We start from the raw sequence: 27,474 nt of genomic DNA on the forward strand, positions 1-27,474 counted from the left end.
ACCAGCCGCCAGCTTCACCCGGCACTGGGAGGCCCTGCGAGTCTCAGCACTGGGTGACGTCAGCTTCGAGAACTCAGTTCTTACCAGGAGGCCTCCCATCCCTCCAGGCACCCCCGCAGAGCTGAGCCAGAGGCCTGGTACCTGTGAATGATGCCCTTGCCATGCAAGTACTCCAGAGCTGACACCATCTCGGCCGTGTAAAACCGGGTGCATGTCTCATCGAATGAGCCAATTTTGCGAATGTATTTAAGTAGTTCTCCATTTTTGGCATAACTAAGACCAAAGTCTAAATGTTGCATCGTTAAGGAAGAGTACAAAAGTCATTTTTTTAAACTAACCTTACAGCCCCACAGGAGTATTTTTAATTAATGAAAACTGAAGGTACCCATGTCCTGAGACAGCAGTCCGGCTTCAAGTCAGACCCTGTCGCGATCACACCCACAGCTGCTGGGGCTGATAGGACGCCCTGGCCCCAGCCCCAGCCCCAGGACCAGGCCCCAGCATGGGTTTCTCCCTGAGAACACAATGACACACACTCCACCGCCAGACTGCTCTTTCTGGACCCCACCCTCTCCAGAAGATGACGGGCTCGGGGAAGCGAAGCCACTGGGGAAGAGTGGCCGGAGCCTGTGGCACAGGTGCCTCTCGGCAGGCTTCAGCAAGGAGAAGGGGGGCCCCACCCTAATTCAGCCTCCAAACCTGCACCATGGTGGGCTCAGAGCATTTACTGAGCACCAACCGCATTCACGGTGTGCTAAGAGTTCATTCACGTAAAGATTTCTCAAATGCAAGCTCCTGTCCAAGTACGAAGTAACACGTCTTGTAAGAGAACTGCCATTTTATTATCTTCTCGATTTCATCGACAGGAGAAACACAGACGTTATTCCCTTTCACACTGTGGTGTCATCTGCTTCCATTCTCCCTTCCCAGAAGGATTACAGGCTGGAACAGTAACGGACCCCATACACCAGCTTCCTCTTAGAAGCACCAAACACGTGCACCTATAAACGTGCAGGCTGACTTCACAGCTCCGTAGCAGCCAGGGCCACAGCGACAGCAGTCCTCACTGCCCTAGCTAGCGGCTCTGAGGGCAGGAAGGGGTGGCCCACGCTCAAGGTCTTCACCAGGGCACTGTGGGCTCCCACCGAGGACAGTCTGATGCTGCAGGGCCATGAGGACAAGCCCAGGACGGAAAGGACCAGCGAGCAAAGCTGACCAAACCTGTCCCTGATGCAGCCCCAGCCATGGCCACCCGTGCCCTTCCAACGAGGACAACGGGAACCTGAAGCAGGGAATGCGAAAGGTCCCAGCCAGACCCCTTCACAGCTCACCCTGCTGCCTCCTCTGCGGGGAAGGCTGGTGTCCACGCGCCCCTCGGTAGCGGCCCCACCTGGACCAGCCACGAGCCTGAGCACTCAGGAGCGCCGAGGAGCCTGCAGCAGACCCCGAGGCTCACCGCGGTGCAGGGACAGCACCTCTCTGGGCTTCCCCTCATCTGCCCCTCATCTGATCACTTCTGGAGTTCCTGTTTCCTGGGTGAAAGACACTTCTAGTTCTTCACTCAGCTTGAGGCTAAGGCAACCAAAGGTTCTGAACATAACAACTGTTGAGGGTCCTGGCTCCAAGCCCATGTTGTCTCCAAAGTATTCTCTCGCACCTCCTGGGTCCACCTCATATCCCAGAAAATGTCTCCCTCCCTTGGCCCAACCAGTGGCCCAGGACAGCAAGGAGGAAGCTGCTCTCCCCCATGAAGTGGGTGAACTCCTGGAAGGATGAGCACAGACCAGGCCTGTGACGGAGCCCGGTAAGCCCAGTGCCTGTGCTTGGCAAAGGGACCTGGCCCAGAGAGGTTAAGCAACTGACTCAGGGTCATGAAGCCAAGGAGGGACAGAACTGGAGCCCAGCCTCCTAAGGTTTAGAGCACTACTCCTGTCCCCGAGCCACAAGAAGGGACACACGATGATAAGCAGTCAGTCCAGGTGGCCTCACAGGTGAGAGAGACACTGAGCAGCCACGAAGACGACTCTTCAGTGTCCCCACGGGGCCACAAGCAGCGACGGCAGAGTGGTGGGGACAGGGCTGATGCTGGAGCCAGGCAGAAGCACACGGTCTCTAACCCTGAACAAACCAGGAAGGACCCTCTGCCCTACATGCCTGTGGCTGTGATACCCCTTGACTGCTCCCCCTTGAGGGCAGAACCACTGGGCAAAACCCACCACAGGTGCGGCCAGGACCTCCTCGGCTCTCTCTCCTAAAACTCCCTCCCTACCCTGAAACAACCTGTATGGGGGCCATTCCACGGGGCAGACCCAGGGCCCAGGTGCTTGGCCACTCTGCAGCCCCGGCCTGGCCACCAGGCACCCCACACTGGAAACCAACCAGCCCGGCGCCCCCGAGGTCTGTCCTCTCCGCTCACGGGCAACACCCTGCCTCCTGCGTGCCAGTCTCTGTGTCGGGATGACTCGGGCTCAGGCCTCAGAACCTTCCCTGCTGAGGACCCGCCCTCCAGTGGCCGGCCAGCCTGCAGACGGCCCCCGCCCCCAGCCCTCAGTTTGCACGCTGCCCTGACTCCTGACCCAGCAGCAGTCGGCACCCACAGATGCATCAAATGCCAACCCCACATACACCTCCAGCCTGGTCTCACCCTCGGTCTCTTCTGGCTCGCTCCCAGCAACCCTGTGCACCCCAGCCTGAGGCCCCCCACCCAGGAGCCAGGCTGACTGCACTGCCCCTTGCCCAGCTCCCTCACAGGAGCCTTCAGGGTGGCACCAGCCACGATCACAGCAAATGGCTTCTCTGCTCTAGCCCTCGGGGCTCCTGGCGCACTTAGAAGAAAATCTGTAATTCTTGTCAGGCCTCTAGGAGAGGAGAAGCTGGCCCCTGACCAGCCTCGTCACTCCACCAGCATGCCAGCTTCTAGCCCTCGCTCCACCCAGGCCTCTGGCCGAAATCCACGTCCCTGCCGACCACCACGCTACGAGAGCAGCACTCTCCTTCACCCTCTTACCTGCCCTCACTGCCCTCAAGTCTACTGCATGGGCACTGACAGTCTGGTTGTGTCTCACTGCTCCTGGGTATGCAGACTCCATGAGGGCCAAGCCTTCCTCACCTTTTCACCAGCATACCCCCATCACCTGGCACTCAGCAAGTACTTCTCAGTAAGCAAAAGGACAAATTCAGCCGACAGCTGAAGGAGCCAGAAAATGGTGCTGGGGTGGCGGGGTGGGGGACGGGATGGAGCAAAGTTCAAAACGAGAAGAATCTGTGTAGAAAGAGGCAGGGGAAAGCCTGGGGGAGAGGGGTAGATGGGCAAGCCAAGCCCTTACGGGGACTGGCTCTGCAGGAGTAGGGGCACAAGCTGAGGACACGTGAGGGCAGGAGGGAAAGAATTAAGGGGTCGAGGCCTGAAGAAGCACTGAGGCAACTCCACGTGACAGCTGACCTCTCGGTGCAGCAGAAACCAGAAGAGCATCTACTGGCACTGGGGACAGAGCCACGGGGCACAGAGGGGCTGGGCAAGTCCTGGTTGGGAAAAATGACGGGAAAGGGCTGTGAAACAAGGAGAAACTGGCCAGCCAGACCATGTGATGGGCAGGCCCTGGGACAAGCAAGACAACACAGTGTGGTCTACCCTGGAGACCAGGGTACCCTGTCTGCCCTGCTCCCTAAGCAAAGGTAAAAGAGGGGGAAAAAAACACTGCTCCAGGGGTTAGCGGAGAAATCAGGGAGCAGAAGAGGCCCTCAGAAGAAGCAATCAGGGGCGCCTGGGTGGCTCAGTGGGTTAAGCCTCTGCCTTCGGCTCAGGTCATGATCTCAGGGTCCTGGGATCGAGTCCCGCATCGGGCTCTCTGCTCTGCAGGGAGCCTGCTTCCTCCTCTCTCTCTCTCTGCCTGCCTCTCTGCCTACTTGTGATCTCTGTCAAATAAACAAATAAAATATTTTTTAAAAAAAAGAAGCAGCAATCAGTGGTGTGTGACAGCCTTGCTGGAGAGCCAGAGGCACTGGGTGACCAGAGCCATGCACAGGCAGAGAGCAAACTGGGGCGGGAGCCACAGGGAGGATTGGTGGGAGGAAGGAGGGAGGGAGGCTGGATGGCCTAGGGAAGACAGCGTTCTGGGTACTGTGGGAAAGACTCTGGACTCCTGTGGGTGGCTCCCTGGACTTCCCACTTCGGGGCTATGCCTGATAAAGCTGTCCTTCCAACCAGACCCCATACCCCTGGGCCAAAGAGAGCAGAGAGGGGCCCTGGACGCCCAAGATCCTTTTTCCTCCCTCACTGCCCTGCTTTGAGCGGAGGACCTGACACCTGATGGATATTCCAAGGACACCAGTTAGAGGAAGAGGGAATGTCTCTGAATAAATGTCTAGCAGCCACAGGGTTAAAAATCCTAACGGGGCACCTGAGTGGCTCACTATGTTAAAGCCCTGCCTTCAGCTCTGGTCATGACCCCAGGGTCCTGGGATCAAGCCCCGCATCCGGCTCGCTGCTCAGCGGGAAGCCTGCTTCCTCCTCTCTCTCTCTGCCTGCCTCTCTGCCTACTTGTGATCTCTGTCTGTGAAATAAATAAATAAAATCTTAAAAAAAAAATCCTAACAATCTTTTAGATTGTTTATGAACAAAAAAACCTCAAAAAAGGTTTGTGATGATTTCTTTTGAAGTAACATTCTACTTCAGTGAACACCAGCAATCCCAGGGGCTCCCAAAGCAAAGTGACGTGAATTCATCCGCATGAGAATATGCCACCCTGTCCTTTCCGGCAAAGAGACGACTTGGGAACATACACAGCGGGGCCACGACTCCAAAACAGTATGGGGTCACTGGTGTGACTTCAGAAGCCTCTGACTGTTCAAAGGATACACAGCTTTTCATCATCCTGAAATGTGAAGTAAAGTTTAACAAAGAACGGGTGATCCAGGCGTGACATCACGTCTCTCTCTCTGGTTACATACGGGACCTTGTTCTCTTTGATAATGTGACGTTTCTCTAGAATTTTAACTTAAAGTAAGAGAGAAGCAAGTTACTACGATTGATAATGGTTTGAGAAAATGTACTAAAAACAAAACTCATCAAAGTAACTGATACAAATTAAAGTTTTTCACAAAACCTACCCATCGGGTTTGTGGTCTCTAAGACCACCAGCATCCCACCCCTGAAATCAGGACAGAGCCTCCAGGTGCTGGGAGGCCGGGCCTGCACCCCGGACATGCAGCCCCGGGCTCAGTACTTACTAGCATATTCCCTTGAGGTTGCCAGTTCTCGGGCCAGGACAACCTGGTTTGGGAAGAAAAGAGGGAAAGAGAAGAGAAAAAATGCTCAGTATAATCCGGGTGTCAACTCTCACGAGTTACCTTGAGGCTGACCACACAGGCTAACCTGCCCCCACCATTAAATTATATTTAAATATTTGAAAGTACGTTAAAACATATTGGTCCTGTGCTAAAAATCTGACTGGATATTAACGATGAAGTTACTGTGTTCTAATAAACAGCAAATGCACAGATCAATCAAGGGTCCTCAGAAGGCTTTCCGTCAGCTGCTGAGTTCCCAGGGCACAGTGACGTATGCATTCAGGAATATCCTGGACTAACGTCACCCTCACAAACAGGAGACAGAAACAGCAAATAAAAGCCCAGATGAGTCCTGGGAACTCCTTCAAAAAATAACTTTTAGAATATGTTCTCAGTGTAGGTTCACTGTGATAAGCTGCCCTGAATTTGGGCTTTTACAAAGAACTGTGACCACACATTTCAGTGGCCACTGCGCTCGGGGACGGTAAACACTGTCCCTGCTGTCAAGGGCCCAGGAAACCAAGGCCCATGAGGCCCTCGGAGAATGCCCCTGCGCAGCGTGCCTCCCACCCAGGGTGCAATCCCAATCCTGGCCACTCCTGGCGGGCTTTCTCGGCCGCACACCTAAGGCCTGTAGTCACACTCCACTTTGGGGACAGAGAGCCAACAGGGCACAGCACAACATGGAAAAGAGATTTCTGCACAAGCAACCTTTGGGCACAAGTGGGCACCAACTTCCACAGGCCTGATGAGGTCCGCTGGCCGGGAAGCTGGGGCACCCGACCCACCACAGCCTGCTGAGGTGGATGACGCCCCCCCCAAGACACCTGCAGGAAGGATGGTCCGAAGACCAGAGTGCAGATGGAAACCTGTCCTAATCCTGGGAGATCCCTGGGCCTCCCCTCAGGGAACACCTTCGGAGGCCAGACTCACTGTATTACAGAATTCTCTAACAGACTCACCAGAAGCGATCTGGGGAAAGCACTGCGTGAAACGACCTGCAGTGATTAAGAAGAATGGGTTTGGATTGTATGTGCTCAAATGGAAAGATCTCAGAGATCTTGCCAAAGGAATGCACCTGTGTGGGCTGTTCTCAAGCACTGGGGCACGCATTTATGAAACGTTAAGTTTCTTCACAGGAGCATGTGCTAGCTACAAGGAAGGCGGAAAGAGGAAGAAAGAAATATTAGAAAGCACTAGTAATTAACAGGATCTTTTCTGAAGAAGGCACTTAGGAAATCTCTCTTGTTGTGTGAATTCAACATTTCACGTGCAGGTTTCCCTATGGGCACAGGGTAGGGAGTATCCTTCTTCCAGGGAAAGGCACGACGCACCCCTCTGTCACCGTGGGGCCAACAGCAGAGCTCATCTGGACGTCAACATCATCCCCAGGGGGCCAGGCAGCAGCAGGCTGGGCCTCCACACTCTCTGGGGCCAGGCGTGGCCAAGTGCAGATCCTGCTCAGGCTGGGAACGGCCGCTTGCCCTCCCCCGTCCCCTAGAAATCTAATTTTAAGTGGTCTCTATTTCCAGAGCGATGAGGAAGACCTGAGGGTAGCACATATCATCTGAAGCCCAGAGCAGCGGGACTACGAGCAGCGCCAGAAAGGAGCCTGCAGCTCCCGGTGCTTTTCCCGGGCACCCGGCTTCGAAAGGCGCAGGGACACAAGCATCACAGCTGGGCCCTCCCAACATCAGGACTGCGTCATCCAGAATGGACAGGACCTACTTTTGCCTACTGTGCAGACCCACAGACAAGGGGGAGTTTCATAAATAAGTCCTCATTCATGAGTCGAGATAAATGTCTGTGAAGCAGAACTGAGAGAGGGAGGGCGCTGCTTCTTCGGCCGGACTCTTCAGTAACAGCCAAGGTTCTTTTCAAAATAGTTTCTTCTTTCTGAGAAGATCTGTGAGTACCAGAACTACTGGGGACTATCCTCATAGTTGAAGACTGTTATCACTGGGGCATAACTGTTTCGTAATTGAAACAGAAAGGGCCAATAAAAAAATCTAAATTTAAAATGTAAGGGGAGGCGCCTGGGTGGCTCAGTAGGTCAGGCGTCTGCCTTCTGCTCGGGTCATGATCCCAGGGTCCTGGGATCCAGCCCTGCATCGGGCTCCCTGCTCCCTCTGCCCCTCCCCATTTGAGCGCACATGCTCAGGCTCGCTCACTCTCAAACAAATAAATAAACAGAATCTCATATATATATATATGTATGTATGTGTGTGTATATATATGTATATGGAACAAAAAGTTAACACTGTTTAAAACCAAGTTGGGAACGTGGGTGAGCTATAAAACTTCATGTTCTTCTTTATATTTTGTGACATTTCATGAATGTAAAGAGAAAAGTGAAACACGTTTCACATAAGGTTTCTCCCCGGAGGCTGGCCAAGAAGGCCCCGGCCATCCACAGGGCTTGCTGATCCTTAGGCCGCCCCCAAGCCTGCGCAAGCCCCTGGCCCCATCACAGCCACGTGGGGCTCCCACCTCCACAAAGGGGCTGCTCTGAACCTTCACTTCTTTGCTTAAAAAGGAAAAAACACCACAAGACAGGCACAACTGGCTCAGGTAGTAAACAGAGGTGCTGACTGAAACGGAGGCTGAGAACCCGGAGGCTAGCAGGTCTGGGGCTGTGCCTCTAGCAGGGGTCAAGGCTGTGCTGTTTTATGCATTGTTTTAAATAACAGAGAAATAGTAAAGGTCATTAAATGTTTCCCAAAAGGTCTGAAGAGACACTGATATTGACACTTTCAAACGAAGGGAGAGCAAAGCTTCCAGGACCGTGCTAACGGGACACAGGATGCAGGATGAAATCTGTCGATGACTGGTTAGGGTAAAAACTGACTGCCTCAAGCCCCAAACCAGACCAACGACAGAAAGACCAACAGACAGGTGCCTTTTACAGCGTTCGTCTACAAAAATCATGGCTTAGGGAATCTCACCCACGTGATTCACCTGGTGGTAGGTAGCCCCAAATCACCCTCGCAACCGGAGTAGAACCCCACAGAGGCCTGAGACCCTCGCCTGGGGAAGACCACCACCCAGGCCACGGGGTCCCCTAGCTCCAAGCCCTGAGGAGAGGCAGCCTTCCCAAGAAAATACACTCATTGAGGAAACAGCAGCAGCAGGTACTCACTGTGGAAAAAGAGCCTTCACCAAGAATTTTCCCAAATTTGAAGTCTTCGGGCCGTTTCTTCCGAGGCTGTGGCGGCGGCTGGGCGGTGTGCTGCAGGGAGCTCGCGCTCGGGCGGGGCGCAGCCGCGGTGCTGTCCATGGTAGGGCCCTGTCTGCTGCCGCCGCTCGGAATGCCAGGGGCCGTGCCGGACTCAGTCTGGGTCCTCACCATCGATGGGGACGGGCAAGCACATAACACCACGCTGGACTGAATAGGAACGGTGTCATACTGGTGGACACAGGAAAAAGGGGTAAGATTCACAGTGGCTCACTTCTCCTACATGTATGAACTGAAGTGGTAACACTGTTGAAATACGAACGCCAAGTACAGGGCAAGCCATCTGACGTTCTGCCACAGGGTTCAGGCCACTGCTCTCCTGCAATCCCTTCCCTGCTCAAATCTCAGCCCCCACTCCCCGTCCCAAGTGCCCAGCAACCTCACCATCCAGATCCTATCTGCCCTCACTCTCCTCCATCAGCACCGAGTGACTCTCCAACCACCCCCTGCCATGGCCAGTTGGGCCTTCCCATCATGGCCCAACCTCAGTGCCCCCAGCAGCCAGCCCCAGCCCCCAGAGGAAGCCAGCCCGAACTCTGACCACAGCGTCCCCACCCCGAACTCCTCACCGACTCACCCACACCTCATACAGGGTGGACACACAGAAGGTACTCAGTTAGGGCTTGAACACACAGACTGGCTTAAAACTGCACAACGAAACAGAATTTTAACCTAGCAGCGCTAGAGCACGGAAGCAGAACTTCAGGGGAAGAGGACTGCAGGACAACCAGCTGCACATGAAAGCCACAGCTGAGGGCACCTGGGTGGCTCTGCCAGTTCACTGCCCGACTCTTGAGCTCAGCTCAGGTCAGGATCTCGGGGTCATGAGTTCAAGCCTCATGTTGAGTTCTCACTGGGTGTGGGGCCTACTTCAAAAAGAAAGTTAGATTTGGTTAAATAAGCTTCTCAAAAAAGACAGCAGTGGAGTAACTGGTTAACACCTGGGAAACCACCTGTTCTAGAACCCAGTGGCTCACTCCAGGTACCTCCAGGCCAGGTAGAGTTTCGGGTTTTTAAATTATTTAAAAAATTTTTTTAAAAAGATTTTATTTATTTATTTGACAGAGAGAGAGATCACAAGTATGCAGAGGAAGGCAGTGGGGGGGGACGCAGGCTCCCCACTGAGCAAAGCCCGATGCAGGGCTCGATCCCAGGACCCTGAGATCATGACCTGAGCCAAAGGGAGACGCTTTAACCCACTGAGCCACCCAGGTGCCCCCAAAATATAACAAATTTTAAAACTTATTCCGTGGAATCTCTACTAACTCCCCGGCTGGCTTCTTTGCAGAAATTGTAAGCCGGTCCTAAAATTGACATAGGACACAGAACAAACAATCTCAGAAACGAACAAAGCTGAACCAGCTTATCCACACGACCTTAGAAACAAAGCTACAGTAACCAGAACAGGGTGGTCACACAGAGAGGAGCGGAGGAGAGTTTAGGAGAGGAGGCCTAGATGTCTACAATCTACTCATATCTGAGAAGGGCACCAGGACCCTGAGTGAGTAGGGACATTCTTTCCAACAAGTGCATAGCCACACACAGAAAGAATGAAGTCGAATGCCTTTCCTAGCTCAAATTTACCAAAGATCTACATGTAAAAACAAAAACTATAAAACTCTTAGAAGAAAATATATGAGTAAATCCTCCTGACCTTGGCAATACCTTCTTAGATAAGAGACCAAAAGCACAAACAACAACAAAAAAAGAAAACAAAACAAAACAAAAGCATGGATCAAAGGGACTTCACCAAAATTAAAAACTTCTGTGCTTCAAAATCACCATCAAGAAAGTGAAAAGCAGGGGCGCCTGGGTGGCTCAGTGGGTTAAGCCTCTGCCCTCGGCTCAGGTCATATCTCAGGGTCCTGGGATCGAGGCCCACATCGGGCTCTCTGCTCAGTGGGGAGCCTGCTTCCTCCTCTCTCTCCATCTGCCTCTCTGTCTACTTGTGATCTCTGTGTGTCAAATAAATAAATAAATAAATATCTTAAAAAGAGAGAGAGAAAGTGAAAAGATGGGGCGCTTGGGTGGCTCAGTAGGTTAAGCCACTGCCTTTGGCTCAGGTCATGATCTCAGGATCCTGAGATCCAGCCCCAGATCAGGTTCCCTGCTTAGAGGAGAGCCTGCTTCTTCCTCTCCCTCAGTCTGCTGCTCTGCCTACTTGTGCTCTCTTTCTCTCTCTGTCAAATAAATAAATAAAATATTTTTAAAAATAATAAAGTGAAAAGACAATCTATGGAAGAGAAGAAAGTATGTGCAAATCACGCCTCTGCTAAGGGACTTGTATGCAGATGACACAGAGCTCTGACAACCCAATTAAAACACACACACATACACGCGCATGCACACACTCACTCACTCACACACTTAAAAACCAGGCAAGGGATCTGAATAAACATTTCTCTGAAAAGATAGACAAATGGCCAATAAGCACACGAAGAGATGCCCAACAGCACCATCACTATGGAAACGCACATCAGAGCCGTGAGGAGATGCCTCCTGACACCCATGAAGGTGCCAGCAACACACAACAGACAGTAACAAGTGCTGGTGAGGCTTCGGGGAAGTCGGGACCTCCAGGCACTGCTGCTGGGCGTGTGACCCGGCGCCGTGGTTTCGGCAGACGGTCTGGCAGTTCCTCAGGGGGCAACAGGCACACGAAAGCGAGGAATTCCCAGCCTAGGTGTGCACCCAGAGACATGCAAACCCATGTCCACATGAAACCTGTACGAGAATGCCGACAGCAGCAGGACACCTAACGGCTAAAAGGTGAACACAGCCCAGATGTCCACCAACAGATAAATGGATGAACAAACGTAGTCCAGTCCTGAAAACTGAGTACTGTTCAGCCACAAAGAGGAAACTCTGATACATGCTATGACATAAATGAACGTGGGAGACACCATGCGCCGTCAAAAGGGCCAGACACAACAGGCCACTCACTGTGGGATCCCATGCCCATGAGCTGTCCAGAAGAGGCAGACCCACAGAGAGAAAGCAGACGGGTGGTCTGGTCATCAGGGACAGGGTCAGGACTCGGGGCGGGGGCAATCTGCTTAATGGGTCTTGGGTTTCTTTGTAGGGTCTTGAAAATGCTCTGGAACTAGATTGTGATGATGGCTCTATGACCCTGTGAACACACTAAAACCCACTGAATTATTTAAATAGGTGAACTGTACAGTCCACAAACTGCATCTCAGTAAGCTGCTAACATAGCTGTGTCCCATGTGACTGCATTCAGTTATATACAAGAGCTCATTCAAGTTTATAAACCATTAAGACTTCAGATGAAGAAACGGGCAACGGAAAGGCACCAAGAGATGAAACCATGCAAGGCATCCAAAGACACCTTAAAGAGACCGGAGATGGCCCTGGATGTTTGCGATTACGGGAGAGGATGGAGGACGGACAGATACGTAGTAACGACAATTAGATATGTTCACCACACACAGGAACACCAAAAGCTGGCAAAGCCACGATAAAACAAGGCACCTCTCTACCTGCGGCTGGCACCCCGAACCCATGCTGCTGGTACCAGGTCTGGAAAGCAACATGGTCATTTGTGAAGAAAGCAATGACAGAACAGTCGCCAGAGACACAAAGAAATACTACAAAGATGGGAGAAGCAAAGAGTAGAAATTTAGGTGGGCATTAAGAAAGGGTTAGACACAGGGGCGCCGAGGTGGCTCAATGGGTTAAGCCTCTGCCCTCGGCTCAGGTCATGATCTCAGGGTCCTGGGATCGAGCCCCACATCGGGCTCTCTGCTCAGCAGGGAGCCTGCTTCTCCCACCCCTCTCTCTGCCTGTGTCTCTGCCTACTTGTGATCTCTCTCTCTGTCAAATAAAATCTTAAAAAATAATAAAAAAAAATAAAAAGAAAAGATTAGACAGGGCACCTAGGTGGCTCAGTCACTTAAGCACCTGCCTTTAGTTCAGGTCGTGAGCCCGCTTCTCCCTCTCCCTCTGCCCGTCCACCTTGCTCGTACTTGGTCTCTCTCTCAAATAAATAAATAAATAAATAAAATCTTGGAACAAAGAAAAAAAGGATGAGATAGTCTTAAAGTTAAATCAGAAATACATACAAGCTCACCCACAAGCACGAAGACTGCTCTCCCCAGCTCTGACTCTGGAGTGTTCCAGCAGTGACATCACGAGCCTACCCGCAGCCAGACTGTTGGAGAACAGCACAAAATGAACCCAGAGCATCCAGACTGCTTCTAACAGTGCTCCCCTTTAAAAGATCTCAGGAAAACACACACACACAAACTAAAACAACACAGGACAGCAGTTAACTCCTGTCTTAGAACAGAAAAAAGAGAATACGGTACCAGAATCCCTTCTATGTCTGAAAAGGAGAAGGCCTTCGCAGGAGGGAAGAGTGGGGAAACGGCCTACAGGGCCGTCACCGGGCAAAGCCGTGATCCTGCGAACCCTGAAACGAGATCCGCAGGCACAGCTCGTGAGAGTGAGCCCGACCGGGTCCTGAGTCTGTAGGGGTGCACGCGGGTGATAAGAAGTCTATCACTACTGCAATTATAAAAGCAGGCTAATTACAACAGAACATTTCGTTTTATAAATCTGAGTAACTAAGGGACTGGTCATACAGAGCTCTGTTTCTTATACTGTTTGTTCATAAAGGACAGACATTTCCTCTCCATTTAAACCGGGAAAGGAGACACACAGGAAACGGAAGAAACCAGAGTCCTGCAGAGCGCGCGCCACCAACAGGAAGGACGGGTGGGCCTGGCAGCCAGGAGTGTGCCCTGGGTGACAGCTCAGCCACCACGAGAGGAGAGCCAAAGGACAAACTCATCCTGACATGCACTAAACACATCAAGTCAAAAACCAATCTAAAGAGAACATCCTGCGCCCCGACATGATGAGGGCAGAGGCAGAGAAGGCAGCTGCGGGTGGCAAGAAGAGGCAGGAGACCGGGCAGCGCCCGCAGTGCTGCCTGAGCCCCTCTCCCTGCAGCAGGCCAGCCCAGGAAGCCCGACTCAGGCAGGCTCAGCCCTGAAGACACACTATGCCCAGCCAAGGAATCACCAACAACGCCGGGGCTGCACCATGTATAGGTCTGCGGAGAGCATCCGAGCCGCAGGCAAGGAGCAGGCCTACCTCGGACATACTGGGGGGGTTCGATTTCAGACCATGGCAAGAGAGTGACGGTCACAAGAAAGTGAGTCAAACGAACTTCCTGGTTTCCCAGTACATATAAAATTATGTGTACACTCTACCATGGTCTATTAAGCACCCAGTAGTATTATGTCAAAAAAACAATGTCCATGCCTTAAATAAAAAATAATTTATTGCTAAAAAATGCTAACCATCAGGAAACCTAGCTAGCTCGACTGGTGGACCATGAGTTCAAGCCCCACACTGGGTGCATAGAGCTTACTTTAAAAAGAGAGAGAGAGAGAGAGCGCGTGCGCTATCATCCGAGCTTTCAGGAAGTTGTAATCACTGATCACGTATCACCACAACAAACATGGTAATAATGAGAAAGTTTGAAATGTGAGAATTACCAATATGTGACGGAAAGACACTAAGTGAGCAAATGCCATTGGAAAAAAGGCACTGACAGACTTGCTCAGGGTTGTCACAAACTTTCAATTCGTTACAAACACAGCACCCCTTGAGAGGGAATAAAGAGGAGCTGCGCCCGTGACCAGCGCGAACACATGACCCAACACCCAGTCCCAGTGAACATGTGGAGAATGACTGACTAGGTAAAAACACCTAAGAGAATCTGAGTTTTTAAACGGAGCACACAGTACAAACGCGACCAGCGGGACAGGTCCTCCAGCGGGACCACGAGCCCAAGTGCACCCTTTATTTATGGAAAGCGGCTGTGTTCTTGAATGCTCTACGGCTCACACATTTCACAATACTCCACCACACGCACAGAGGGTACCAAGGGTTGGACCAAGCTGAGGTTCAGTCCGTGCCCTAACGGTTTGTTCCTTTATAAGCAAAGCATGCAACGTAACAGAAGCGTAATCAGATTCAGTAACTTCCCGCCAGAGATGAGCAGCAACTTCTCTGTTTTCGGGGACAGTTAAGTGGGGAAGCGTCAGTCTGCAGGCAAAGGCCCATCAGGAACTGACAGGCCTGGACTGTCCTCACAAGTCAGGGCAGCTACACAGCAAGGGAGGGCTATGCACACAGAGCCCTGGGCACTCATGGGACTCCTGGACACAACTAAGGGTACCTGCTTCCTGGGCCTCCAGGGTCATCCCGGGTGTAGACCCTCAGGCCCAGGGCTGAGGAGGACACACACAAGGGAAGGGAAGTGGGAAGGAGCCAGCACTTCAACAGCACAGTCCCAGGCATGACAGCAGTACTGTGAACTAACCTGGCCACAGGCCCCCATGGGGTAGAGGAGGGGAGAGTAAGGCCTGTCTCTGTTGTCCCTACCCCACCCCTGCACCTGTCCCAGCAGTATGTAAATCAGATCAACATGGCCTCACCTAAGTCCACGTGTATGCCCAGACTCCTGTCAAGCATGCCTCAAGGAGACAGCAGAGATGCACGAGACCATGACACACACCACTTTTAATTCAAAACCAACAAGAGAAATACTGACCAAAAAAACCCTCAAACATGAAGTTAATAAAGAACGACATTGTGACCGGCTGATTCCTGAAAGTGTTAATTATGCGTGGACAAGATTCCGGACTCCATGACAGTTCCAGGAAAGGCACTGACATATCTTCACATGGCTGGGTTGGCACAGGTGGGGGACAGCCCATGGCTTCTTCAAGGTGGGCAGAACCTCAGGCCTGGGCTGTGTGGCAGGCGACACCCAAGAGCAGTGAAGAGTTTGCCAAAGGTCAGCCGCAAGGCCTGAGGCGGCCACACACTGCAGGGAGCAGCCGTCCAGGGCCACAGACAGCAAGGGGACACTGAGGACCCAGTGGGACAACCCCCACCCAGCAAACTGGCCATGGTGAGGACAAAGGAGCCTGATACCAAACACTCCGCAAGGGACGCTAAGAAGGAGGCCAGCTTCAGGAGCACTTACCGAGAAAAGCTGCCTTCGGCACCCATATCCTGACTGCAAACTGCCCAACACCAACAACAGACCCCCAGAATGATGACCAGGCACAGCTGGTGAGACTCTAGTTTACAAGCACGTGCTCCCAAGAGCTTTCTCTCATCAAAGTGGTGTCTATGGCTGCTAAAAGGTGTTCAGAAGAGATCTCCAAGGAGAGCACTGCCCCCTGAGAGGCCCCCCCAGGCAGGGCAGCCTGTGGTACAGACCTCTGCCTATTCCCAGGCTCTGGGGCACGCTGGAAACTCATGGGCTGGGTTTTTGTCTTTTCTAAGATTATTTTTTAATTTATTTTTGTGGGACACCTGGGTGGCTCAGTCGGTTGGGCATCGGCCTTTGGCTCGGGTTGTGGCCCCTGAGTCCTGGGATCAAGTCCCGCATCGGGCTCTCTGCTCAGTAGGGAGCCCACTTCTCCCTCTGACTCTGCCGACTTGTGCTCTGTCAAATAAATAAATAAAATTTTTAAAGGATTTTATTTATTTATTTGACACAGAGAGAGAGATTACAAGTAGGCAGAGAGGCAGGCAGAGAGAGGGAGAAGCAGGTTCCCCATTGAGCAAAGAGCCTAATGCGGGGCTCAATCCCAAAACCATGAGATCATGACCTGAGCCGAACGCAGAAGCTCAACGCACTGAGCCACTCAGGCGCCCTGATAAATAAATATTTTTAAAAAATAAATAAAATTTATTTTTGCAAGAGAGGGCAAGCACACGCGCCAGTGAATGCACACAAGCAGGGGGAGAAGCTGACTTCCTACTGAGCAGGGATCCCTACGTGGGACTTGATCCCAGGATCCCAGGATCATGAGCTGAGCGGAAGACAGATGCTTAACTGAGTGAGCCGCCGGGCGCCCTAACGGGCTGTCATGGTGGATGCAGACCTGACCCAGCGGACCCTGTGTCACGGAGCAGCGTGTGGCCTGCTGCTGCTGTGGGAGAAGTAAGATATGCTGGAGAATGCCCGCTCCCTTCCTCTCCGCCACTGGTCCGCACGTGAGGGCAGTACACACCACAGAAGCCACCCAGGCCACCTGAGCAGGTGTGAGAGGAGAACTGCAGTTCGAAGGTCAGGCGGTGTGCGTGTTCGCCAGAAGTGGCAGACGGAGACGGGCCTTGCCCGGCAAACAGCTGCCAGTGGCGGTGTGCAGCAGCCACTCTCCCTGCACACCCGCAGTGCCCGGGGGCCCGCAGTGCATCCACACATGGGATGAGGGGCCCCCAAGCCTGAGACTGCGGCAGGCCAGGGCCAAGCACATCTGATTGGCCCACACGTGCTACCAAAGCCCCTTCCCCAAATGAGTGTCTGCTCCCTGGACAGGAGCACTGAGCGTGAGAACAGCTCCGTCTCTTGGCTGCCCTAAAGTGGGGCTCATCCTGGGAGTCACCAGGGCCACACTGAAGCACAGCCCGCTACGGGGGAGCCGACCACCATGAGCCCCTGGTCTTAAGAAGTCTGCAGCCACTGACAAATCTTCTATTCCAGTGGTTCTCGAGGTGGGTGGTTCTGCCCCCAGGGGACCCTCACAGTGTCCAGAGACTTTCCGGGGGAGAGAGAAAGTGGTGTTGCCTCTGGTAGGTAGGCGCAGAGATGCTGTAAACATGCCACAATGAAGAGGACAGCCCCACAACAGAGAACGATCAGGTCTGAGCGGCCACAGGGAGTCCCTGCTCTATTCTGGTAGACCCCATGCTCCCCTCCCCAGGAAAAACCCCACCAAGTGTTCAGTGACCACCCCCCTGAAAGCATGCAGCCCTCGGTGGAGGCCCCCGTGGGCCCTTGGAGCAGACGGGAGAAGTACAACCACCAGGAGCTGGAAACCGTGGAGAACGACAGGTGTACCCAGCCTGAAAAAGGCAAAAACCCTAATGCCACGTTTGGGGAACAAGAAACTCCCATGACCTAAACAGTGTACATGGCAGTGCTGACGAGGCTTCATAGTAAGCCTCCCAGCCAGGGGTGTGGCTTCACAGTCAGCAACACCAGACTGGGGCAGAAGAAAGCACACCACCAACGTACTCCCAGCCCTCCCAGCCCAGTGGCAGTGCAGGGACTCGGGACAAGTGGCTCCAGGAACTGGAAGAGACGTACTGGAGGGAGCGGTACACCCCTAATGGGCGGGTGGGGAGTAACACTCCACTCTCAGCTGCCAGACCACATTCAACCTTCAAGAGCGTAAGAACGGCAATCCAGCAAAGATGCCCGAATCTGAAATATCTCCACACAACCCCCGGCTCTCGGGAAAGCAGTCAGCCACTCCCACGGCAGCTGCAAGGCCTGGGCTGGGGAACCGCGGAGGCACGAGCCCTGGCTTTCTCATTCAGTTTCTCCAGGACTCTGGGCTCCACTAGCCAACACACAGGTTTTGGCTGGAACTCTGTTGACAACGCTGTTTCCAAATGCCAGCCTTTGACATTTCACTTGCTGTAACATTATACTCAATCATTTCTGTGATTTAAGATCTTTTTTAAACTAATGAAATAAACTCTCAACTTGGAGCTGGAAAAGTAAAAACAGCTAGGAGCCCACTTTGATGGCCGTAGAGAACACCATTTACTCCACGGTAAAGCAGGCAAATGCAAAATAACACATCCAGCCAGAACTGGCACACGAGGAGAGAAGCAGCTGAGCACGCCTGACCTGCAGCCTCTCAGCCTGTCCCAGAATGACCGTTCCCGCAGGGAAGCACCTCTCTTGGAAGGAGCCCCCTCCGCCCAGGCAGCAGGTAAAGGCGGGGGGCATAAGCATGGGACAATCCCAGACGACTGGGTGGCTCAGTTGATTAAGCATCGGCCTTCGGCTCAGGCCCTGATCCCAGGGTCCTGGGATCGAGCCCCACATTGGGCTCCCTGCTCATTAGAGAGTCGGCTTCTCCCTCTCCCTTTGCCCCTCCCCACCCCCTGCTCGAGCTCACTCTCTCTCTCTCACAAATGAATAAACCAACACTTTAAAAAAAAGACTTAAGAGGGCGCCTGGGTGGCTCAGTTGGTTGAGCGACTGCCTCCGGCTCAGGTCGTGGGATGGAGCCCCGCATCGGGCTCCCTGCTTCATGGGGAGTCTGCTTCCCCCTCTGACCTTCTCCCCTCTCATGCTCTCTCTCCCTGTCTCTCTCTCAAATAAATAAATAAAATCTTAAAAAAAAAAAAAGATTTAAGATAATCCCACACACATTATTCTTAGCACTGTACCCTGCAGGTGGCCTAGGACTGACATCTTGGGCAGAAAAACACTGTGTTCTGTATATGTCACCGAGATTGTCACGAGATAAAAGCCGAGACCCGGTCTTCCCCGCCTGTAAACACAAATGCACCTGGTACTCTTACCTTTCCTGGCAAGTCCTCCTTACGCCAAAGCGCAATTCCAGCAGGAGGCTGGAAGGCATAAGGAAGCCTCCCCTTTAAGAGACACAAAGTACCTGGGGCGCCTGGGTGGCTCAGTGGGCAAAAGTCTCTGTCTTCAGCTCAGGTCATGATCCCAGGGCCCTGGGATCGAGCCCTGCGTGGGCCCTCTGCTCAGCAGGGAGCCTGCTTCCCCCTCTCTCTCTGCCTGCCTCTCTGCCCACTTGTGATCTCTGTCCGTGTCAATTAAATAAAGAGAATCTTTAGATTCTTAAGTTAATAAGTTTGTAAGTAAGTAAGTTTTATAAGTTCCCATCAACCAGTCAGTCACCTTACTGCAGTGCGGGCGGCTGGCTAAAACCGTTAGCTGGAGCCAAGCCGAGCTGTGCCCACCGTGCCTGCTTTGGTTTGGTGGCCACTGACGTAGACGGCTTGGCCATAGAAAGAAGAGAGAAACAGGGCACTTGCTCCAAAGATGGGAGACACAGGAGGGTGGTGAGTGGCCCTGAGGCCAGGCTGAGCAGGGGAGGGGAGAGGACAGCAAGCGCCTCCACACAAACCAGCAGGCGGCACACGGTAACCCCCTCCAGCCTCTCATTCCCAGGCCCCATTGCCTAACCCCGACCCCCCGGCTCAGCAGATTCTGTTGTTTGCCACAAATCAGAGCACATCCAGCAAGCCCTGTCCACAGTCCTGGGAGGGTAAGGGGAGCTCCAAGACCTTGAACCCACCCAGTGCAGACAACTCGGGCTGTTGGGGAGACTCCGGTAAGTCCCGTAAGTACACCTTACTCTCCAAAGCCACAGGTTCTCTGTTACTTCATAGGAACACACATACTCATTTTGCCCACCCCCCCCTTTTTAAAGATTTTACTTATTGACAGAATGAGTGTGTGTACACGGTGCGGTGCGTGGGGGGTGGGGGGGGCAGAGGGAGAGGGACAAGCAGACTCCATGCTGCGCAGGGATCCAGACGCGAGGTTCCATCTCACAACCCCAAGATCATGCTCTGAGCGGAAACCAAGAGCCGGACGCTCAACTGAATGTGCCTCCCAAGCGCCCTGTGCATCAGAGTTTCTTAAAGGTGGTAAAATAATTACATCATTAATCCGATTACTCAGCAAACATTACCACTGTGCTTACAAGGGTCCGGGGACATGGCCATAAGGCAGATGCGGTCCCTGCCCCTAGGAAGCTACATCCTAACAGGGTTATGGGCCTGATGTCATTTACAAAACTGGCTGGCCAAAGCTGGGAGGGTGGCCACGACAGAGATGGGCCAGTGCTGGGGGCACGAGGCAGCCAAAGTAGACCTCTGGCTGCCATGGGGCTGACACGTGAGCTGGCAGGAGGCGCGGTGGCGGGCGTCTCTCAGGTGCTGGTAGTGGTCTCGGGTGGAAGGCTGGGGTGCTGGTGGCTTAGACACAGCCACATGGCAGGGAAGAGAGTATTCACGTACAGAAAGTAAAATGTAGTGACAGCTAATCACGCATCACACGTTTTCAAAGACATATATTTTAGAGAAAGAAAGAGAAAAAGAGAGCGTGTGCTTAGATGGGTGTGGGGGGGAGGGGAGAGAGAGAAGAGCAGAGTCTGATCCAGGCCAATTCCTTAACCCTGAGATCATGACCTGAGCCGAAACCAAGATCCAGCTGCCTCACCGCCTCCCCCCAACCCCGGGTGCCCTGCATGCATCACACGTTTTAAAGTTTCACTTTCCTCTAATGTTTCAGATTCAAAATACAGCAGCTGTCACGAGTCAGAAAGAAAAGCAAGTCATTCTGAAATCAACATCCACGTGAGATGTAGAAAGAACTCTGGATTTCTGAGATGGCAATAACAGATGCTGTGAGACAGAGACACAGACATGGACACACCTGCTCTGCCATTATGTGATTTACATGAAACGCCAGAGCCCCACTGCAGCTTCCTCGATCTGAGGCAAACTCAGTCCCCTCAAGACCACCCTGCTTTACCCACCTGACATCAACAAATGTTCACTGAGGGCCTACTATGCGCCATGCACCGCTCTAAGTACTGGAGATACAACAAAGAAACAAGCCAAGCCCACTCCCTACACTCTGGGGCACCTGGGGGGCTCCATGTCTGCCTTCTGCTCCGGTCACGATCTCAGGGTCCTGGGATTGAGCCCCAGGTCAGGCTCCCTGCTCAGTGGGGAGTCTGCTCCCTCTCCCTCTACCCCTCCCACCTGCTCACGCTCTGTCAAATAAATAAATAAAATCTTTTTTTTTTTTTTTTTTTTAAAGAGCGGCTACATTCCAGTATGGCACACAGACACTCCAAAAAACAAACAACAGGTAGTGTTACAGTGTTGGACAGTGATAACTACCATGAGAAAAGAACAGCCAGAAAGGAAGACAGGAGTATTTGAGGTAAGCAGTTGTGGGATGTGCAAATTTAAACATAGAAGCCCTTACTGGGTAAGTGACATTGGAGCAAAAACCCAAGGAGATGGGGAAAGCCCTAAAGAAATCTGGGGAGAGCCATCTCAGCAGAGGACTGGCCAGTGCAAAGGCCCTGAGGCAAGAGTACCTCTAGACTCAGTAGCCCAGTTGACCCACAGTACAGACCACTTGCAGACAGAACCCCTGAATGCCAGGCAGAGACCTCAGTGCCCCTGAAACACTCTTTCTGGGGTCACTTCTGGTAAGTTCTGGGTACCTCAAAGTGCAGGGGTGGGAGCCTGAGAAATGAGGCTGCCCAGAAGGACCTAAGCATCTCCTAATCCAGACTGTGACGCTAGTCTAGCCCCAGCCTTACTGTCCTGAATCAGTCCAGGGTTCTGAGATGCTCTGGTATCCCCTCTGCTCCAGCAATTATGGGTATAACCACACAGGAACCTGTCATGGGCAGCCTTCCTCCTTCATGGAATTCTGCAGTTTCCTTCCTGCCTCAGCCACCGCATGCCAGCCAAGCACCTCCATGCAAAACCAGCTCTTGGGGGCTCCTGGGTGGCTCAGTGGGTTAAAGCCTCTGCCTTCGGCTCAGGTCATGGTCCCAGGGTCCTGGGATTGAGCCCCGCATCGGGCTCCCTGCTCAGCGGGGAGCCTGTTTCCTCCTCTCTCTCTGCCTGCCTCGCTGCCTACTTGTGATCTCTGTCAAATAAATAGACAGAATCTTAAAAAAAAAAAAAAAAAAAAAAAAAGCTCTTGGGGTCCCTCCCTGAAGATGTTTTTAGGGTCAGACAGATGCTCGTACTTTCTCTTCCCAGAGAGCTGTAACTCACTGGCATGGGCACGTTCTAGTGATTAATTTTCCTTCTGTAGTTAAGAAAGATAGCCACAGTGTGACTCTTTGAGGCATTTAAGCATCAACTGTGAAACAAAAAGCCTAAGAGAAAAGGGTGAAAAGTCCAAATGTTTGTTATTATAGTTGTTACTCTTAACAGCTAATTTCTTTTCAACATTTCGAGGTGGTGCTCAAGCAGCATCAATAGCACTGAGGCAGTCTGCCACAGTCTGGGGGACACGGGCTGACTGGCAGCCCCACAGGGTGGGTTCTGGTCCCGAGACGCCCCCTCCAGCTTGCCAGCACTCGGCCCTACAGAGGCACAGCCCAGGGATCCCAGGTGACCCAGGACCTGCCAATGAGTCATTCCCTCCCGGCACAACCCAGTCAGCTTGCCACCCACCTGATGACCCAAAACTGCGGTAAGTAAATAGTTCTGGTTACTCCATAGCTTCTGAAATTTAAAGTAACAAAATCCTAGTCGTGCCTATCCCCCATCCCCATCCTCCCTAATCAAATGAAGCTGACCACAAGAGAAGTTCTCCAGAACACAGCCCACAGGGAGTTATGATCGCTCGCCTTTCCCATACACACGTGCACACCCCAAATCCACGCCCCCTTACGCCCGAGGAAAGGCTGGGTGCTGCCACCTGCTTCGCCAGCTTCACAACGAGGGCCAGCCTACATCGGTGCTGCTCCGCCCCCACCAGCATGCCCAGCCCCTACCGTGCCTCCCCCCCTTCCCAGGACCAGCACCCCCACCGCGGAGCTCCCCTCCCTCAGAAGGAGATCCCCTTCTGTGTTTCTCCCTCCGACCTCCTGCGTGGCTGGTCAGGACAAGCTTCAGCAACTGCCTCACCACCGAGAAACGTGGGAGCTACCTCTGTGGCTGAGCGAGCTCAAGAACAAGGAAGGACAGCTGTTCTCAAGGGAACCTGCCTCTAAGAATCAGTGTCACCGACCTCTGGCACCGTGAAGCCTCTGGAAAAGGGGTCACCATGTCTCCCCCAAGTCCTCTCAACATGACTCATTCTGTACAGATGAGTGTGTAGACAATGAGTAAGTAGGAGTGCCACCTGCTATGCTCACCTACCTTTTCAGAGTGGGGACCACAAGCTGCCCTTCACAAGAGCGACTCTGACAGGAAGCAAACATGAGTCTTAGCTGATTCCCGGGGGTGCCTGGGCGACTCTGATGGTTGGGCGGCAGGCTCTTGATTCGAACCCCCATGCGAGACTCCATGTTGAATGTGAAATCTGCTTGAAGTTTCTTTCTCCCTGTGCCCCAACTGTGTGCATGCACAAGCACAAGCTCTTTTTTTTTTTTTTTAAAGATTTTATTTATTTATTTGACAGAGATCACAAGTAGTCAGAGAGGCAGGCAGAGAGAGTGAGGGAAGCAGGCTCCCTACTGAGCAGAGAGCCCGATGTAGGGCTCGATCCCAGGACCCTGAGATCATGACCTGAGCTGAAGGCAGAGGCTTTAACCCACTGAGCCACCCAGACACTCCTCAAGCACAAGCTCTTATAAATCTTTTTTTTTTAAAGGTACAACATCTATGTAATTTTTTAAAAGATTTATTTATTTAATTATTTATTTATTTGACAGACAGAAATCACGAGTAGGCAGAGAGGTAGGCAGAGAGAGAGAGGAGGAAGCAGGCTCCCTGCTGAGCAGAGCGCCCAACAGGGGCTCGATCCCAGGACGCTGGGATCATGACCTGAGCCGAAGGCAGAGGCTTGAGCCCACTGAGTCACCCAGGCCCCTGGTTATTTTTATTTTTTAAAAGGTTTTATTTTTAACTAATCTTTACACCCAACAAGAGACCCAAACCTACAACCCTGAGACCAAGAGCTACACGTCCCACCAGGTGAACCAGCCAGGCAGCCCTGGAAGCTTATTTTGAAAACACAGAGCCCCACGTCTGTAAAGCACATCTCACAGTCAGTAATCAGTGGTGCCAAGACGGTCCTCACTGGGCGGGGCGGGGGTGGGTGGGGGCAGTGCAGGTCACAGGAGGCTAGCGCCAGTGTCTGGGGAGAAGCCACAGCAACTCCCAGGGCTCCCGCATCTGCACAAGGGACAGGGGATGGGGCTCAAGCTGCAGAGGTGCTCTTGAGCCTTAAGTGGTTTGAAGTGGTCTGAAGGTGGTATTTGGATGGGAAACCCATGGTTTTTCCTCTTTTGTTTGAAAAATGGTAACTTAAAACACTTCACAAGGAAAAGTGATTTACTCACTCATCCACTACTAGACAGTTCACTGAACACCTACTAGGAGCCCAATTCTACCTGAGCCTGAGCCCCCGGGACAAGGAGAAAAGGCAAGAGCACCTGGGTGGACACCAGAAGGCAGAGGAAGGAGATTTCCAGGAAGAGGACTGACTGGCAATTCTCGGATCCCTCCAGCTGCTTCTTTATCTTCTGTATCTTATCTTTATCTCTTCAGGAAGGATAAAACGCGGAGCGGGGGAGGGGGGTGCACCTCAGTGGCTCAGTGCGTTAAAGCCTCTGCCTTCGGCTCAGGTCATGATCCCAGGGTCCTGGGATGGAGCCTCCCGACCAGCTCTGTCCCCCAGCAAGAAGCAGATGAGGCAGGCGGCAGAACACAAGGTCGGGGCGGCCTGAGGTCTAGTCCACAGGCCTGACAGACGGCAGCCCTCAGCAGACACAGTCTCCGAACGTTACTGACCTGTATCCTCAACATTACTGTGGCTGTACGTCGCCACACGAACGCGCGCGCGCACACACACACATGCACATACACTATGAGACGCTGAAGTACAGTCTTTGTGCGGACACAGAAGCTCTGCTTCCCGAATTTTGGAAATCCCTAAAAGTAACCTTCACACACCATTAAGTTAATTAACATGAACATCCGGGTGCCAGTTACCCCTGGACTGCAGGGGATACGATTACAATCAGGAGGGTCACTCCGAGGGCTCCTAAGAACTTAGCAAAACCCTATGTTTAATGCAGGGCGGTGGGCACATGTGAATCTGTTTATGTGTTCGTTCTTTAAATTCTCCATGAAATTATATACACCCCTTACAGATACAACTTTACCACTGCTGAAAATAAAATTAATGAAATGCCATTTTTTTCTCTACTTCTAAAAATAATAAACATTTATTACGTGCTTCCTCTCAGCATTTTACACATACTATCATGGTCAGTCCTCAAAACAACTCTCAACATCCACCCCCCTCCTTTTTTTTCCCAAGATGCAGACGCTGACACACAAGGCAGGTCCCTGCCCACAGTCCCCCACCCAGCGGTGAAGAGACACATTCAAACTCCACCCCAGTCGGCAGAGGGTGTCTCAGATGCTGCTGCTCCATATCAGGGAGATAAGGAAGTAGTGGGGGCACTGACCCGGCAGGCCCTTGTGGGGTGCATTTAGTAATCACTACCGTATCACACCCTCTGCCCTGACAAATTCATCTGCACAGAATCTAGTTCAAAGAGTCAGAATTCAGACTAAAATTTACATTACAAAAACATTCATTAAGGGGCGCCTGGCTGGCTCAGTCAGTGCAGCATATAACTCTTTTTTTTTTTTTAAGATTTTATTTATTTATTTGACAGACAGAGATCACAAGTAGGCAGAGAGGCAGGCAGAGAGAGAGGGGGAAGCAGGCTCTCCACGGAGCAGAGAGCCCGATGCGGGGCTCGATCCCAGGACCCTGAGATCATGACCTGAGCCGAAGGCAGAGGCTTTAACCCACTGAGCCACCCAGGCTCATATATAACTCTTGATCTCAAGGTTGTGAGTTCAAGCCCCACAGTGAATGTAGAGATCACTTACAAACCAACCAACCAACCAACAGAAAACCAAAAACCACTCATTAAGAAATTACTAACAACTGGAAACAGCCTACGTAAAGGTCCACCAACAGGACAAGGCCTCGTGGTTCACCCAGAGAAGACTATGATGCCGCCTCAGAAGCAGAGGGTTACAGAAAAGCTCAAGCAAAAATGTTAAGTGAAAACAGCAGGAGACAAAATCCAAAACCATGTCAGGGCCAACAGGAGTCCCGATTTAGTTTAAAAAAAAAAAAAAAAAAAAAAGACAGAAAGGAAAACAATGAGGATTGCTGGGCCGCTGGGGGGAAAACAGATCTTCCAGGGGGCTCTCGGTAACTGTTAACCTTGTTAGCTGCCAAGGACAAAGTCCAACCTCAGCAAGGTCAACAGGGCCTGCATAGGAGCTCCCAGCAAGTAGGGGCCCGAAGAAGCCGCCTGAGAGGCCCACCCACCACAGGGCCACTAATCCTCCACGGACACTGGTGATATCACACGGGGCCAACAGACCTTTTGAACTTCCAGGTTCACCAGCTCACTCACTCAACAAGGACTCCGACATGTGATGAGAGTACTTGCTAACTAGATGAGTGAGCTAGTTATCTTTCAGACACAGATCCTCTGAGTGGGCCACCTAGCAGTGGGGGCCCAGCGTGGAATTCCTATTTCTGCTTTTCAAGCCTGTCATCCCGGAGCTGTACCAGAAAAACCGCGACATTTCAAAGACAATTAATCCATATACTTCAGATTTCATTTCACAGCCAAATAACCTTGGACAGAATCTAGAATGAATATGCATTAAAAGCTTTACTAAGTAAAATCTATTATTAGTCAGAAAACAAAAACAACACACTCTTGTCTTCTGTTTTGCTAAAATTAGTAATTTAACATATTAAAGTTGACAACTAAGAAAGACTGGGTTTCTAATCTAAAACCACATTAATTTTACACCACTTACATACGAACCTCTCACTGGGAATTAAATTCATTCAGCAAACGTTTCTCCCCACAATTTAGCTTGGAAATCTCAGTGATACCTAACTCGAATCAAAAGGTTACCTCGTGAAGCACTGAGGCCACAGATGTTGAGCGGTTTCCTGTCAGACCCAGGGGAGCCAAAGCCTGGGGGCCTCCTCTTTCCCATTCTCCAGTTTCCGACCCCAGTTCCTTAGGGGAAACCTCCCATGGCCTCCACAAGTCAAAACTTAAAATCTAAAGCACATGGGCACTTCCAATGAAATGAGGACTTTTCTCTGGGGTTCCAGCCCTACTATCCCCTCCTCTCCCCTCCACAACTCCCTCCCTCTCCTCTGGTGCTCTCTGCTGGGCTGGGGCCCCTCAGTGCTTCCCACACATGTGACTGCTACAGCTGCCCCCATTACGTCCCCCTCCCCGATACTGAGTCACTAACTGTGCCTTCTCCTCCTCCTGTGTCCTTCAACCTCATTGTGGACAGCGCTGCACCGCGTCCTTGCCGCCTCACGGCTCCTGTACCTGCAAGGGAACAATATC

General features: G+C 52.1%; 1 protein-coding gene across 1 annotated transcript in view; it reads right to left on the bottom strand.

The window, feature by feature from the left end:
- The window catches only part of PDPK1 (3-phosphoinositide dependent protein kinase 1), a 66,593-nt gene that overhangs the window by 29,075 nt on the left and 10,044 nt on the right, over positions 1–27,474 (bottom strand). The window contains 4 exon segments of the mRNA XM_080829840.1: positions 142–286; positions 4,859–4,996; positions 5,230–5,272; positions 8,429–8,695. Coding sequence (XP_080685966.1) covers positions 142–286; positions 4,859–4,996; positions 5,230–5,272; positions 8,429–8,695 — 593 coding nt within the window.

Source organism: Martes martes (genome assembly GCF_963455335.1).
Source record: "Martes martes genome assembly, chromosome: 18".
In the NCBI taxonomy this organism is placed as follows: Eukaryota; Metazoa; Chordata; class Mammalia; order Carnivora; family Mustelidae; genus Martes; species Martes martes.